This window comes from Podospora pseudopauciseta, assembly GCF_035222475.1.
Source record: "Podospora pseudopauciseta strain CBS 411.78 chromosome 7 map unlocalized CBS411.78m_7, whole genome shotgun sequence".
NCBI classification, from domain to species: domain Eukaryota; kingdom Fungi; phylum Ascomycota; class Sordariomycetes; order Sordariales; family Podosporaceae; genus Podospora; species Podospora pseudopauciseta.
In genome coordinates, this window is record NW_026946667.1 from 1,564,991 (window position 1) to 1,581,170 (window position 16,180).

The 16,180-nt window shown below is 52.5% G+C and overlaps 4 protein-coding genes across 4 annotated transcripts; 3 read left to right on the plus strand and 1 right to left on the minus strand.

Moving 5' to 3' along the window:
- Nucleotides 1-3,643: 3,643 nt before the first annotated feature.
- Nucleotides 3,644-5,269, plus strand: QC763_707920 (uncharacterized protein; the record flags this gene model as incomplete). The annotated part of the gene is made up of 1 exon (XM_062915781.1): nucleotides 3,644-5,269. One exon carries the CDS (start codon nucleotides 3,644-3,646, stop codon nucleotides 5,267-5,269), a length of 1,626 nt encoding a protein of 541 aa, XP_062761779.1.
- Nucleotides 5,270-9,056: 3,787 nt separating this feature from the next.
- Nucleotides 9,057-13,583, minus strand: QC763_707930 (uncharacterized protein). The gene is made up of 4 exons (XM_062915782.1): nucleotides 13,413-13,583; nucleotides 11,233-13,355; nucleotides 11,031-11,182; nucleotides 9,057-10,982 (listed from the first exon to the last, which is right to left on the minus strand). Exons 1-4 carry the CDS (start codon nucleotides 13,428-13,430, stop codon nucleotides 9,199-9,201), a joined length of 4,077 nt encoding a protein of 1,358 aa, XP_062761780.1. The 5' UTR covers nucleotides 13,431-13,583; the 3' UTR covers nucleotides 9,057-9,198.
- A 133-nt stretch (nucleotides 13,584-13,716) lies between these two features.
- On the plus strand, nucleotides 13,717-14,463 carry MIC10 (Mitochondrial inner membrane organizing system component; the record flags this gene model as incomplete). Its single annotated transcript, XM_062915783.1, has 2 exons — nucleotides 13,717-14,175; nucleotides 14,269-14,463. The coding sequence occupies exons 1-2, from the start codon at nucleotides 14,089-14,091 to the stop codon at nucleotides 14,461-14,463; spliced, it is 282 nt and encodes a 93-aa protein (XP_062761781.1). The 5' UTR covers nucleotides 13,717-14,088.
- Nucleotides 14,464-14,685: 222 nt separating this feature from the next.
- On the plus strand, nucleotides 14,686-15,501 carry QC763_707955 (uncharacterized protein; the record flags this gene model as incomplete). The annotated part of the gene is made up of 3 exons (XM_062915784.1): nucleotides 14,686-14,725; nucleotides 14,957-15,074; nucleotides 15,140-15,501. The coding sequence occupies 3 exons, from the start codon at nucleotides 14,686-14,688 to the stop codon at nucleotides 15,471-15,473; spliced, it is 492 nt and encodes a 163-aa protein (XP_062761782.1). The 3' UTR covers nucleotides 15,474-15,501.
- Between the last annotated feature and the right edge of the window lie 679 nt (nucleotides 15,502-16,180).

Below are 16,180 nucleotides of genomic sequence, written 5' to 3' on the forward strand. Positions count from 1 at the left end.
CAGTGAGCTTTCTTTCTCGCTCACACTTGAGGGGTGACTGTGGCCGGTCATGGCTTCAAGACAGCCCTGTGGTGGTGAAGATATTTTCTCCGAGTTTGAGATATTTTCCCCGAGTTTGAGAGACTTCCAAATGACTGAAGGCTTTCAGTGCTTACTCTGATGTGCAACAGCATTTACAAATCAATATCCGGCCACTTCTTTGCTTGTAGTAAACCACCAGCTGTAACAGATTTCAAGCAGTTTTCCGGCTTGGCTTCAGTCAGTAGTTTCCGTATAAAGCAGGTAGTGATCAGCCCTGGCAGCCCCCTGAATAGACTACTCCATAAGGAAAGTCACAACAACTCTGTCTCACTTAACCTTATCCAAACTCAACTGCCGACCTTCTCGAAGCCTTCGCTGCAACGAAACTCGGCCGGTCATCAAGGTTCAAACATCACCACCTTCTCACCTCAGATCCCGCCTATTCCTCCCCGATCCTCTCAACCCCTACCCATGCACACTGTTGGTATGCAACGAGAATAATCAGGCTTACTCCCCCCTCTTGGCGGCCTGATATTTTCTCTTGGTACTGCCGAAGAGCACACGTACACACACACCACCTGATATTGTCGTGATAGGTCTCCCCAAAGAGGCAGTCTGTCAACTATGCTTTATCAGCGGGTATAAACGGATGGACTCGGTCAACCAAAGCAGAAGGACGATAACATCAAAACATGTTCACTCTGTTATTGAATTTGGGAAAAACTCCACAAACCAATCCGAAAAATAAAAAAGTGGAGATGATGGAAATTGGAAGGTTTCGTAGAAGTCTTCTCGGACACAAAAATGCGCATGTGGAGCCCCCTCTTCACCACTCACCGTGGTTTGCAGGAAGGCATCGAACATTTTTTTTTTTTGAAACACGATACGACAGCCGCATGTGCGTGGGGAGGGGGAAGGGAGGGAGGTTGGTGGTATCGTCTGTTTTTGCGTTTTTCTTGCAGCCCAACGTACGTCCCTTGCCCTAGCGTCAGGCATCTGGGGTGGCATGTCGGCGGGCAAACGGACGTTTTGTTCCCATGGTGTCTGTAGCGACGAGTAGCTGCTTGATTCTTCGGTTCCTTTTGCTCGCGTAGAGGGAGGTTCGGCAGGTTCGTGGGATGGTGTAAGCGGCGGGATGTCCAGATTAGGTTTTGCGGAGGGTTGTGGGCAGGAAAGCCAATTCTCTTGGAGTTGTTAGTTTGGGATGTCCCTCGTTGAGCCATGTCACGTTGTGTTCGTGGGGTGGATTTGGCTTGGAGGGGCAACTGGGATGGAGTTTGTTGTTTAAATGTACCTGATGGATGTGTTGTCTTGTTGGAATTGGTGATACAGAGAGTGATTTGGCTTGGGGTCACCTGATATATTGTGTCAGCGGGTGACGTTCAAAAGGCTTTCTTCGTTGATAGGCGTTCGTCGATATCACAAGTCGGAAAGCCAAGAAGAGGGACACCAAAAAAGTCACTCACAAGCGCGCAGACGGTGCACCACCCCTGGTCGAATCGATCGTCATGGTATCGCGGACGGGCTGATGCACCCCGCATTCAAGTTTAGTCCCCACGCGTCCTGTGGCCTTTTCCGGATTAATAACAAGCCTTTAGCTCTCGATAAGGTGTGGTATCAGCATGTGGTCTTGATTGATCGAGGTGCATATGGCGGATATGGACGATGACGGCAGAAAATTCCGTCCGGTTTGATCCTATCGCCGACAGACTGTGAAGCTGGAAGAAAAAACATCGCCATCTCAAACGAGCGTCCGAGGATGCCGAAATGGTCGTGGATTTGATGGGGAAATCAAATCCCCGAAATCTAGAAGGTGGAGTTTCGGGGTTCGACTCTTCTTCGAGAAGGTTTTGGCTGCCGAGGCACCTGGGGCACCCCGGGCAGCTTATTCGACGACCCCGTTGTAACATCGTGTCCATTTGCCCTATGGAATAAAATGCCATACCAGACCATCCAGTTGTCCAAACTGCCAAAAACAGGCTCAAGCTGTTAGACGAGGGAGCAGTTGATGAGGAGTCACCAAAAGATAATCATGTGTGCCCAGTGATTAAGCAAGCCCGAGATAGGAAGGCGGGCTGCTAGAGAGGCTGATCGTCTTGGCAGACGTGGGAGTTCTCTGTGTTACACACCACGACGGCGTGTGTGTAAATTCAAGAAGCCCACGTCTGGAGATATCTATCCGTGAAGTTGTCTATTATGTGCAGGTTGATGTCGTTGTATGCATATTAAAACGACGTTTCACGAAGCTTTTTGCCTTCCGGCGAGGTTCGAAATCCGATCAGTGTTATCGCCAGTTATTTTCCGAAGAGACCATCAATACTTCTTATCTATGATGTCTCACTGCCTGCCGTGGCAGCCTTCACGATGCGGTGAGCCTTGATCCTTATCAATGACATGTAGCTGGTAGAAATATGTATAATTGGTGCCCTGCTCTCCCAGCCGTCTGCTGTCGTTTGTGACGGAAGTTGTACGAAACCCCCACATCCGTGAACAGGTGGAATTGTCAGCGGTGAGTGAGGCGTTCCGAGCGGTGCCTGTGTGCCTGTCTGACCACAGCTGCTGGCTTGTGTGCTTCAGAATGCGCCCGCTACGTCGACCCCCTTGGTTTTGGGTGATGTTGGGGTTGCCCAGCGATCTCTATTCAAAAAGTGTGGGTGTGACCTCCTCCGTATCTTGGAGTGCTTGGGCATGCGTGGGCAGCAAACCAGCAAACACAACACCCGACCCGGGCAGGCAGTTCCCAACTGGAAACGGTCCTTATCAGGGACTCCACCACCGCTGCCGCCAGCCATCTGACAACCGCCGCCGTGCTAATACCTGAGAGTATATAACAAGCCGCAGCCCGCCACGCGTTTCAACCTAGTTGTCTTTCTACCTATGTTTGATCATATACAGACCGAAGAAAAACACATACGGATATCTCGCTCAATCTACACCTCCGAATACTGCATCTGCTAGAAAGTTTGTAATCGAAGCCTGTCCATTTTCGGCAACTACCTTAGACTCAGGGACCCGTTCGATATTCCCCAGAAGACCGGGGACCACGCTTGCATAGCACCCACCTGAGCCAACCTGCATCCATCTGCCGCCCCTCAGCTTGTCCACACAGTGACGACAGAAGGCTTCTATCTCAAAACCGCCAACTTTCGATCCCAACGGCTCGACATCCCGCCGGCTCCGCAGCCTTTGAGCCAAATCACCGTTGCACCGCAAATTCAAGTCCCGGCTTGGTAATATCTTTTGATTCCTGGGGGACGGAACGTTGGAGCGCAAGCCTCCGAAGAAAAGCAGCAGCTAGGGTCCAAGGCAGCTCAAGACAGTGGATCTTTGGGCCTTCTCGTTACGTACTTTTACGTACTCGTTTCGCTGCTGGCACGCGAGACATTGGACCGCATCACAGGGTCTCCCGTGTGTCGTGGCATCCAGCGCTGACAAGCCCTGGAATTCGCTGGCCTTCTGTTGGTCGCCGACCACAGGGCAGCAGGTCAGTTCCTGAATACGGTCTAGCCGGGAATGCCCTGCGAAGCCGATCCGCACCGTCCGGCCAGCTGGAGTGGTACCTCGTTACCTCAGGGTCTCTTTGTCGTGTGCTATTAATGCCAAGGGCCGCCAACTCGACAGTATGATGTCTGCACGTTCCTATCTTGTTTCCAGGCACGCCTCGCCGCCCCAACCTCGACCTAAATCTACACCTACACCTACACCTATTCCCACCTCCCACCTTCGATCCTCTTCTTCTGCGCCTGCGCCTACACCTACGTCCATCCGTACCATAGCTGAGGAATATGAACGCTTCCCTCAACATCCTACACCAGTTACCGTCAGCAACAGCAGCCGTGTTACCGCTCCCGCCATGCCCTCCAAGCGAAGAGAGACCAGTCGCCTTGGGTCCTCTGCCCTGAGCCCTCCTCGAACAACCACTACGATTTCTCGTCCTATAACCCCATCGACTCCTGTTCAGATTCCATCCAGACCAAAGTCTCGCGATACCCTTCGTCCCCAAAAACCACATCGCCACCATGGCGACCGAAGGCACAACTCGGCGTCGCACCGTCCCAAGGATGGACACTCACCAGATGTCATTCCGCCATCTGTGGCTGCGCTGCTTGCCATCACGAGCATTCCACCGCCTAGGCAGACCAGGAGTGTGAGGCAGGCCAAGATGGAGAAGCGCATGACTGTTGAGTCCATCATCGAGAGAGCCCAAGAATCCGAGAAGGAACTCAGCTTGTCCTTGAGCAAGAGTCCATTAGATCTGCTGCTGATGTCACCCGAGGATCTCGAGGCGGAGTCAGACAGCATGTCTTATTGCGAGAGCTCGATGGGTTCGGTTCTGTCGACGAGGACTGTCTCTCTGGAGTCTATGCCATCTCTTTGCAACTCTTACGCTACCGATACACTTTCTTCCTTGGAATCTCCCCGGACACCAATTAGGAGGCGGAGTGTCAAGCCTACTCGGCGTTCCTTGACCCCCGTTGCTTCCCCTCCGGAGGAGGTCTTGTCTCACCCGCTCTCATCGCCCGAGGTGGCGGTTGAGCAGTTGGATTTCAGCGTTTTTGACGAGGACAAGGCTGAAACCCAAGACAAGAAGGTTTCGCGATCGCCTTTCAAGGCCGCATTCAAGTCGAATCTGACCGCTTCGTTGCGCGCCTTGCGCCAGGCCGCCAAGTCGTTCTCGAACCTGAACTTCACATCGATCCCACCAGAAGACTTTCTCACCAGGTCTATTCTCACCATCGACCCGCAGGTCCCTTACACTGATGAGCGCAGGCCACCTCCACTTGAGGAAGAGCCAACCGCAGCCTTGCGTCGCTACCTCAACCCGACGACAACTGCGCGACTCGAGAAGCCGCAGTCTATCACCAATGGTCCCGCCCTACGAACATTTACGGCATCGATTCAGATGCAAACATACAAGGTCCACCGAGCGCGAAGTGGACCTTCTCCTGGCCGCTCTCCCTACCCATCAGTAGGACCATCTTCGGCATCAAACACATCGCAACAGCAACAGGTCAAGCCGACGCCCCCCGAGTACCCCATGCCTGGACCACGCCAGCGGGAAATGCGCGAGAACCCCGACTTCATCCGCATTGCTGTTATGGAGATGGCCATGCGCAAACGGGGCAAGCTGGACGACCAACGGCCGGGCCGGGCAAGGTGGGCTCTGCCGCCCCGAAAACCTAGCACGAAGCCGTACGAGGTTGGTCCGGATGGAGTTCCAGCCAGATGGGTTCCTGTCAGCTGCTGAACACGGCGCCGCTATCGGCGCTGCTGCTGTTCTAGACGGTGGCGGCAACCAAAAATTATCTACCACGGCAGTGGCACCAACCCGCCCGATGTCATCAATGAACCGCTCCCGCGGGATGCCATCAAGGTCCACATCACCATGCCAAGACCATACACCAACGTCTTTGGGGCTCGAAAGACCTGAATGCCGGGGGCGCAATACTTTGGCGATTGCAGTGGACCTTCTGCCCAGCCACCGCTTCGGCCAGAATTTCAAACTCCGAAAAGCGAGCGACCATACCGACGAGCCTCCTCCACGCCTCGAATGACTCTTTGTCGGGGGGGCTGAGGGGTTTTCGGACACTTTGGAGTTTGCTGCGGCGAGCACCGCTTCGACAGACCGCCTCGGAACCCCACGCATCCCGCAGCAGCCCGATGGCTGCTGAATGGCTGGTGGCTCTCACATCTCGGGGGCTTGGCCATTGGACGACTCAACAACACAGATGCATAACGCACACGCACACGAACTTTTCTTTCTCTCTCTCTCTCTCTCTCTCTCTGTTTTCACAATTGCCGCATGCATAGCGACGGATTGGGGCGGTTTTTTTTTTTTTTTTTTTTGGCACCATTGGGAGCGAGCATTATCCACCCAGCTACGACATTTTCTTTTTGCCGCCAGCAACTTGTTTTCCAACATACCAGGACCTTCAATTTTCGTTTGGTTCGAAAATCCGAAAGGGTGGGAGAGGCTTGCATCATTGGCGAATTTTTTTGCTTTCTTCTCTTGAGCTTCGAGAAGCCGGTTTTTTTTTTCGGAGGGGGGCGGCATTGATGGGCATGGCATTTCATCATTCAGCAAGAGAAGAGCAGGATTTCATAACTGCATTGGGGAAGGTGTTCCGGTAATAAAGTTTAGTGGGGTGGGATCAACCACTTTTACATCACTTGCATACATCATTGTTCATACACTACAGCTGCTGTACACACGCCAGTGGGGAGGGGAGGGGAGGGGAATAATTCTTGGATTTCCTGGACGGGGAGATAAAGCAGGCGCACTGTTTGGGAGTTTTGTGAGGGGTTGGGAGGGAAGAGGCATGGTGATGGTGTGTTACATTGGATTGAACAACACATCAAGGTAGAGGAAGAGAATTTTAGGATGGCATGCATGCATCGCGACCTAAACGGACTTGTTGTTACAAGAACTGGGCAGCAGCGGATATTTTTGTAGTGTGTAAGAATAGTGAAGAAATATTTTCAACAACACCTTTTTTTTTTTGTGGGGGGGGAAGGAAAGGGGATTGTTCCCCTGAGACTTTTTTAAAGTGGTCAATTGGTGAGGGCGGACAATCCGTGCCCTTGGACTTGGGACTTGTGTTACACGATCTGGAGTATGTCCTAGATGATGTGGATGGTGTCTGGGTTGTGTCACCGGGACACATGGGAGGAATCTGGGGTACATGAGATGGACCCTGGGGTTTGGACTTTGGGGATATATTAATGTTTGAGGGGGTGGATGTTCGGTTTGGTATTGCCTGGGTAAGGTGAGGATGGCGTGAATGTCTGGGAAAGGGGAGGGAGTTAGTTGTGTTTGTAGTACGTCAGAGGATGATGTGATTCTTGGAGGGGATGAGGGAAGGGAGGGGGGGGTGTCTTGTGGCTATGGCAACAGCATCATAGACGAGATCTAGAGCTCATTTGACAGAATCGGTACAGAAGTGCTACTATGAGTCTATAGCCTTTCGTACGATGTAAACTATTAGATCTATGTTCATGAAGCTGATGCTTACAATAGCCTCCATTCAAAGCTTCCTCAGGTTAAGGAATTACGTTTTATAAGTTATTTCTAGGACCTCAAGTACCACATGAATATCTGCAAAACATCATATTGCTGTCGCACTCTAGTGTGGCTCCCCTTTTATACAGCTAAAGGTTGTACCTTCCTGTCCAAAGTTAGCTCTTTCCTCTTCAGACACCCATCTGCCCACCCAAGTATCAAGAGAAGTCACAACCAGGTCGGTGCCTTCCTCCACATCCAGCACCCAGTTTAAAGGGTTACTTTTTCAAGGAAGGAGGACCTGTCTCAGATTTGCCCTTGCCTTTTTGAGATCGCGTTACTGGCGCGATCTTAAGCACAAACTTGTTATTTTCTCCCCCCAGTCTTGTCTTTCGGTCTTTATCAACAAACCAAAGACTCTTCAGCTAAGTCGAATAAATCACACTTTTTTTCTTCAACTGCGTCTTATCTTTGTTCAGGTGGTTCAACACAAGGGCTTTACCATTGAAGGAGGGGAGACTGGGCCATACCCACATACTGTGGACAAACGGGTTGCGCTTTCAAAGGGCGAACCTGTGTTGCTATAGAAGCAATCAAGCCCTCCAACCTCGGCAACAGCAACAGCAGCACCACCAACGCCACATAGCAGCAGCAGCACCAGCACCAGCACCAGCAGCAACAACAACAGAAACAACAGCACTATCACCATCACATCGATATCAACGCACAATCCAACTATGCCAACCTCTCAGAGCCCGCCGCTCAGGTCCAATCAACCGTTGTATTCACGTTCCGCCCTGCTTCGACAGCTCATACCAGTTCAGGACGACGGATGAAAGAATACCAACCTAGGTAGGGATATGGCCGTGAGCCAACGGTGGATAATAGCGTTCGCTCACGACGACGACATGTGGGATTTTGGAGAGGGTGCAGGAGATGCTTGATGCGGGGAGGGAGCAATCGCTGTGAGTTTGAGGGAGAAGGGGCAGGGATGAAATCGTGGTCGATATCTTGAAAGCGCGGTTTAGGAGGGGGATTGACAGGATTTGTGCGATACACACCATGGTGGGCCACAGGGTGTTACTGGGCTTCCACTTCTTTTCCACCACACGAGATAGTCTCTTCCTCACACGCTTGCTCAGACTACTTGGACCGCACGCTTCCTATCTATTACGTCGCGTTGCCTGTCAACACCAAGAGGAGACGGGGCTGTGTGGGAAGTGTCAGCCAGAGACAGTGGTGATGGACCTGCCGGCCAGATGGTGTTGCAGCGCGAAAGCTGTGGTCAGGTTGGCCAGGGAGCCAACAACCCGTTCAGAGTTGGCAGAGGCGGTGCCGATTTCAATATCCGATCGACTGATACACACACGCGTCAGCGCTGGTTTCGACAGCTCGAAGCAGTCCAAATATGACGAGGGGGGAGCAGAGGAGGAGGAGGTGAAGGAGGAGAGGGGGAGGAGAGGGGAAGGAGAGAAAAAGAAGAGGAGGAGGCATGGAAGAGGAGCAAGAGAAAAATCCTGTACGCAAATAAATGTATGGGGTTCAAAAAGGGTATAAGAGATACTTGATATAGCAATAAAGACTGAGGGTGACGATGTGAGCCGGGTGCAGGAGATGGTTGAGAGATGGGGGAGCGGGAGGGGGGTTATCGAGAGGAGGCAGAGTTGCCAGGGAGGGTCAACCAGAGGTAGCAGTGCTGAATTTGGCAGTAGGATGGATTTCAGTGCCAATACCCTTATCAGACAGGCCAGCGTTGCAAGAGCGGGAAATACGGAGAATGGGCAAGCCTTTAAGAGTGGATAAAGCAGTTTAATCCTCTCAGGATAAACAAGTCGGGTTAGAAGACAGTTTCAAGGTATTAAGACATAGTTAAAGGGGATATAAAGACAATCACTAGGCTTTAACGGGTGGTTAATACCTCTTGAAAGATGGTCTGTGGGCTTCAAGAGATAACCCAAAAAGTGTCAAAAGATAATCAAAATGTGTCAAAGAAAGTGGATAGAAGTTCCATGATAGTCAATGGACACCGACAGAAACCTGGCACGTCTATCCTTTATCGCCACACGCATGAAATGATATAAAACACACACGAACTTCCTTCTGCATAACACCCATATGAACAACAGAACCAGGTATGCACATTTTCCATCAACTCCCTCTCCCGCAACAAACCTACACTACACACCAGTCCACTTCCCAAACCTCTCCCACCTCCTCCACAACTCCTTAAACACCACCCTCCCCCCACCATCCATCCCCTCACTCATAATCTTCAACCCCTCCTGGCTCGTAATCCTAATGATAGCATACATCCCCTCCTTCTCCAGCACTTCCTTAATCGCGTGCGGCGGAGCAACATACTCCAGCTGGCACTTGATGTACTGCATCAACACCAAATACATGTACTGCCCCGCATACCTCTTCGCCCTGTCCTTTTCCGATTCGAGGACAGTGTGATTTGTCTGCGCGGTGGTAGCTGCAGTGGGCTCACAGATAAGCGTGAGGAGTCGGGAGAATCGCTGAGCGTTCTTCTCCCACTGTGGGGAGGAGTCGCACTTGGAGAGGAGTAACCGGAGAAGGTCCTGAAGGGGGGAGAGGACGATGTGGAAGTGGCCCTCGAGGCGGTGGCGGTGACGTTTTATCACTACTTCTAGGAGGGAGCACAAAGGGAGGTAGAGTTGAGATTGGGAAGCGAGGAGGGTCTGGAAAGAGGAGGAGTTGGCGAGGAGGGAGACGCGGGAGAGGGTGAGGTCGATGTTGAACTGTTTCATTGTTGAGTGGTCGAGAAGAAACAAAAGTGTTTTGGTTGTTTGGATTATGTGCGGGAGGGTGGTGAGGGCGGGGAGGGATTTGGTGAGGATGGCGTGGGCTTGGGGGAGGTCGAATTCGGAGGAGGAAGAGGATGGCTTAGAACCCTTGAGGTGGTGGATTAATTGGTCGATGATGAGGAGACGGCCAAGGAGTTCGTTTCGGCTGGGAGGGTTGGTGAGGAGGAGGTCTTTGAGGTAGTGGAGTTTGATGGGTTCGTCGGCGTGGCGGACTACGGCGTCGACGTATTTGCGGAGAACTGGGACTTCGATGGCGGACTTGATGACCTCGCCAGACTCAGAAATCTCCATGTCGAGCTCGATTTGGAACGGGGACTCGAGGGATTCGAGGAAGTGGTCTGCCAAGAACATGCGGATGGACCAACCAGCTTGGATGCCTTCGTCAACTAGCTTGTCGCTAGTCTTGATGAGTGGCTTTATGGCAGAGGCGACCGCTTGCTTGACAGAATCGCGTCCCATACTGTCAAGAGCAGACAACGCGAACAGTAGAGCCAGTAGTTTCTTTCCACGCCATCTGCCGGCTGTCACAACGGATGAAGCCATCTGGAATAGGTCATCTCCAAGGCCGCTGAAGTCCAGACCAGCCCTCTCCAGCCTTGGGGCAGTCTTGGACTCTTGGACAGTCGCGAGAAAGGCGCGCAAAAGAACGAGACGCACGACAGTATCGCCATCAGCTGCCTTCTCCTGAAGCACCGCCTTGGCATCAGAGAGGTATGTCTTCTCCCTCGAATCAAGGTTTCCGCTTGCCATTTGTCGGATAGTCAACACAGCCAGGTCGTACAGCAAAGAGAAGAGGCGCTGAACTTCGGCATCATCACCCGTCGTTGAAACAAGACCTGCCCCAACAGTTTCCAAATGGCTGAAGCTCATCCCCTCATAGAAGGTTGGCTCGTTCATTAGCTTGACCATCAAGGAGAGCACTGGCTCCCAGTAGTCTACCCCAAGTGGTCCCGCCTTGTTCGAGGCTCGTGGAACGTGGCTGATCAACGTCTTCATCGTGGCTTCCCGCTGGCTGCGGCTAAGGATTTCCATAGGCGCATTGAGCAGGAACAGAACAGCATCCTTGGTTGATGGTTGAAACGTCCCGGCCTCAGACTCTTCAATCACTTTGATGACGGTGTCGATCAGAGTATCTGTTGACGTTAGAATGTGTCATTAACAACAAGGCTGAGCCAGCTTACCAGTGAGCTTCTGGTTTCCAGTATCGCATTCCTTCAACAGAACTTTGCCAACTGTGGCGGCATGACGCAAACCAGCCGAGTCACCCCCAGGTGTGGGCTTGACAAGCGACAGAATGATATCTGGTACTTTGCCCGTCTTGTCAACGACCATGCTGTGAACAGTTAGCAAAGTAGCCAGAAATGAAGGTCATAGAATCCACACCTGACAAGACGAGGCTCCTCCTCGAGAATCCAAGAGATATATCGTCTCCTTGACTCGGAGCTCGCATCCTCCTCAAGTTTCCCAAGGAAGGAGCAGACCAATCTAGACGTTTCCTCCTCATCGGCACCTTCAGGATAGTTTGACAGCCAAGCAGCGACACAGCACTCGAACGCAGCAAAGGTATCCTCCCCATCCACCCCCGACTTCTTCAAAGTCCTCTTTAGGTGTGAGTCGACCCGTGACCAAACCCGACCGGCCTCCTCAAGCGTGCCCTCAGCGAGAGTCCGGGCAGCATCACTCCAACGGCAAGCAGAGATGAGAAGGGCATCCTTCTTGGAGACCTTCTGAGCCATGATAGCATCAAAAATCTTCATGTTTGCCGCATCAATAAATTCCTCGCGAGCAACACCCCTAGAAAGAGCCTCAAGAAGGAAAACCCTTGCCGCGCTTGCCTCTTGCTCCGACAGCCATGCTACCAACTCCGCAAGCTGATTGGCATTTAGAGAAAATTGCACCAAAGACGCGACTGTACCCGCTAGCTCTTCTTGTGCCCACAGGGGGTCCAATTTCCCTTCGGATTTGGGAGAATCGAGGTAATGAAGCCAGGTCTTGACAAACGAAGACAAGTCGCGGGCTTGGGCATATCCTTCGGCAAGGAGGGCAATGAACTCGACAGCCACCTCCCGGTCTTCATCAGTCAAAGAATTTGAACCTTTCGTCTTTTCCAGAATCTGGTTCAGAAGCTCCTTTCCGTCCTCCGAGAGCAGAAACGCATCGGGGTTGAGTTTTACGATGGACAAAAGTATATCCCAATCATTGTTACGCTCGCCAAGGGCAAATTCCTTGCACACCAGCCGGAGGCTCTCCGCGGAAAGAGCTTCGTCTCGGTATGTTGCCACCTCCAAAACCCTCCGCATCGCTGACTTGCCCTCGCTTTCTACCTGACCCTTGAGGTGGGGGATGGTTTTTGAAGTCGTGAGCATGGTATCGAACACCGCCTGGACCCATGTTTCATAGTCCTTGATGGAGGTGTTACCACCAAACTCACGCGGAGACTGGCCAACCAAGTCAAAAATGACTGGGAAAGTCATAAAGGATGAGGATGGACGACGCATAAAGCGTGGGGGTGGTCCAGCAGAACAGGCCTCAACAGCTCTCTGGAGAACTGACCGGTCATTCCTGTTGAGGAAAGCCGCCCTGGCAGGAAGCATCAGATTACGGGACAAGAACCGACGAAGATCCTTTGCCCAGCGTTCCTTGGTAGGACTTTGGATTCTGCGGGAACCTAGGTCTGCCACATCCATCAACATCCCCAGAAGAAGGGTTGCTGAAGAAGCCAAACGCGCCGCAACCTCTAAAGCATCGCCTGGGCCTTGTAGGTGCAAGGCCCAGATAGAACTGACGGTAGACAGCCATGAAGACACCTCTCTGTACGAGGCATCATCCAAGCAGGTATGAGCCGCAATGCACAAGTCCAGTATTGGCCCGAGAATCTCAGCCGCATCGGTCGCTGACAATGAAAACAATGACTTGACGTGCTCAGCGCCCATCCGGTGTGTTGGTGGTCCATCGTTCAGCTTGGTCTCGCATCGAGCCAGCAGTATCCTGAGCGCTTCAAGAAGGGCCTTCGCAGCCAGTAAGCACCCCGATGTTGTCCGTTGCGCCACTATGTCGAACACAAGCGTCTCTGTCCGTTTTCTTTTCCTGGAGGGTGATGGGCTTCCTGGGCCTGGGGCGTCGGTCATTTCTACATCTTCGATCTCGTCCAGCCTAAATCCTGCATCAACCGCGATGTCTCGTAGCTCGCGCAAGGTCTGTTGTAATATGCCGATGAACTTCCAGTCCGCCAGCGATTTTGCTAGGGAGAAGAGAGGGGTGCGCTGAAAGACGGCACCCAAGACGTCCCATGTTCGAGAGTATCGTCGCACTTTTTCGGCATTCTCAGTCTTCCCGACCATTTGCTTTAGGAGTGATCGCGAGAGCATTTCCTCGGCGGCGTGAAAGTTTCCTCCATGGTGCTCTGATAGTATATCCCAGATGTTTTCGAGTCTTTCTGGTAGTGTTTCGATGTTGGTGTCCTTGTGGAATGCCTGAACAGCCCTGATCAGGGCTGCTTCGCCTGTCTTTGCGATTGTTACTCAGGGCTGCGCCTTGGAACATTGCGAATTGTAAAAACGTACCATGGCCTGACCCTTCATTGTTGATTATCAAAAGTAAAAAAGAACCCTATAATTTCATCTTTTGTCGCAAAATGCTCCCCAGTTTCTTTTTCGCCATCGAGCTCTCTCCAGCAAAAGCTCCCTCCGAAATGCGACCAGGCCCCACGTCGCGCAGATGCAGCTGCTCCCCAAACTTTCTGCCAAAAAAATCCCAAAATTCTGCCGTCCATTCCGCTCACCACCAAACCACCGTCCCACCCAAAGCTCCCTCACCGCCTTCGGGAGACAACGGGGACAGGGAGCCATTAACGCGAACCGCATCGAGAGCCCAGTTCTTGGCAACGACGTCCTTGTTACCCGGCGGGTGTGTGCCAAAAACAAAATAGCTTCAATCAACTCAGCCGACACACACCACTGACGTACTTGCCGAACAACAGCATATCTCACAAAAAGTTGAGGTATTGATTTACCTGTACTCCTCCCCACCTCCACTCGTTATAGTCAGTCCTCTGTATACTTACTCCATTGTAGGAATTACCAGTCAATCGCTTCCAAGGTACGATATACCAAGCTCCCCAAAGCTCCTCCTCACATGTTTGCATTGAGAATTCACAATCCCCGCAACCACCACCACCAACCCCTCAATAACTAACCACCGCACCAACCTACCTCCAGCACTCACTCCCACACAATCACAATGGCTGACACCGCCCCCGCGACGACGACATCCCCCACCTCCCGCGCTGTCTCCCGCCCCGTCAGCGAAGCCCTCCTCAACGAGAAGGTCCGACCCCTCCCCCGTCCCCAATATACCTATACACCAATCTACAGTACCGGTAGTTACTAACAATGTGTGTGTGTGTGTGCGTGTGTTCAGTGGGACCGCTGCTTCTCCAACCTCATCATCAAGTCCTCCCTCGGCCTCGGCTTCGGCGTAGTCTTCTCAGTCCTCCTCTTCAAGCGCAGGGCGTGGCCCGCCTTCGTCGGCGTCGGCTTCGGTGCCGGCCGGGCGTACGAGGAGTGCAATTCCAGCTTGAAGCAGGCTGCCAAGGAGATCAGGAAGCAAGCCTAGATCACCAAATCAAATTCACGCAAAAAATAGAACCACAAAAACAATCGATACGGAGGGGTAGATAAGACAGACGAGGCAAGAGAGAGGAATGGCGCTGGAAGAGAAGGAGATTCCGAGTTAGCGATGGGTGGTTTGGGGAAACAAGTGTACAAAAATTCTCTGGTGTGTGTCAAAAATCACCTTACTTAGACGAGTAGGAAGAAGGGAGAGGGGAATGAGAAGATGACGATTGAACTTATTTTCTCGACATTTATATATGGTGGTGTTTGTCATGTGCTTCTTTGGGTGATCTCTTTGACAGGAGATATGACATCGCGGCAAAGCAAAGCTGAAACATATTCTAGGTGCGCGTAATCTATAGATAGGTTGAACCACTACCACCTATTTGCTCTCACGATACACATCTCCACCATGTTAAGTTACCCATTCTTTCAGTTTCCAGAAAAAATCAAAGCCCTCACGAGCTTCTCTCAGTCTCACACAGCATACTCAGCCCCCGTCACAGCCAAACTCCTCCTCCTCCCGCCACCACCACCACCACTACCACCACCACCAACCCCCATCCTCGGCCTAAATCCCCCAGTATTACAAGGCGAAGCAAACCCCCGAGAGTAAGCATAACTCGACCTCCTACCACCCCGATCCATCACCCAACTAATCGACCTCCTCACCACAGTCTCCAGCTTCGGCTTCGGCTTGGGCCCAACCATACTACAAGCCTCCGTATCCCAACCCCAGTCTTGATCCCTCCAACCGTCAAACCCATGCTGTTGTTGACCGGCAAGACCACTCCCAGCGGCGGCATCCAATCCAACCTCCTCATCCCTCGCCGTCCTCCTCTCCTGCTGCTCCCTCCTCGCCGCGGTGGCACCCACCACCACCGCCCTCCCATGCGCCGAGACCTTCCTCCCCAGCTCCATCAACTCGTATTGCACCGCCTCTGCAAGATCCTCGCTTGCCTTTCTGACGCGGTTGAGCAGCGACGTTTTCTCGTTCCCGTCTGCGGGTAACGAGGTAGAAGAAGACAGCAAGGGTTCGTGAGGGAGTGGGCCGCCGCCGAAGACCGTGTTGAATAGACATGGTGAGGAGGCGCGGCCATGGACGTCGGGTTGGTGGCTGCTGCGGTGGTGACGGCGTTTGTTGGTTGAGGTGGATACTTGGCGGCGGAGGGCGAGAGCGAGGATGAAGAGGAGGAGGAGGACGAGGGAGAGGATGAAGAGGGCGAGGAGAATGATTTCGAGGCGGGTGGCGGAGGGGGTGGTGGTGGTGGTGGTGGTTATTTGGGGTTTGGGCTTGGAGGTTGTGAAGAGGGTTTCCATTTTGGGGTTGTGGGGTTAGCGGGAGAGGGAGTTGGGGCCGAGGCGGGAGTAGAGGGGGTGGTGAGAGTCGAGGCGGGGCGTTATGGTTGGGTTGAAGGGGTGGTGTTGTCGTTTGATACCGTGCGGAGGCCGGGAGGGCTTCCGGTGGGTGACCAAGCGGGTTGTTGTTGAGGGCAGGACGACATGCATTAGGACTGAGCTAGAGGAGAGGTGTGTTTTGGTTGTTGAGATGAGTCTAGAGGTAGCGGTCAAAATGCATCAAGGATGTCTGAAGAGTGGTGAAGTCTAGAAGATGGTTATTACTTAGGTATTGAAGAGGTAGAGGATGGGCATCATGAACAACGTGTTGGACTTATCAATAACAACAACTTTGTAGCGACATGACACCGGAAAGCAGC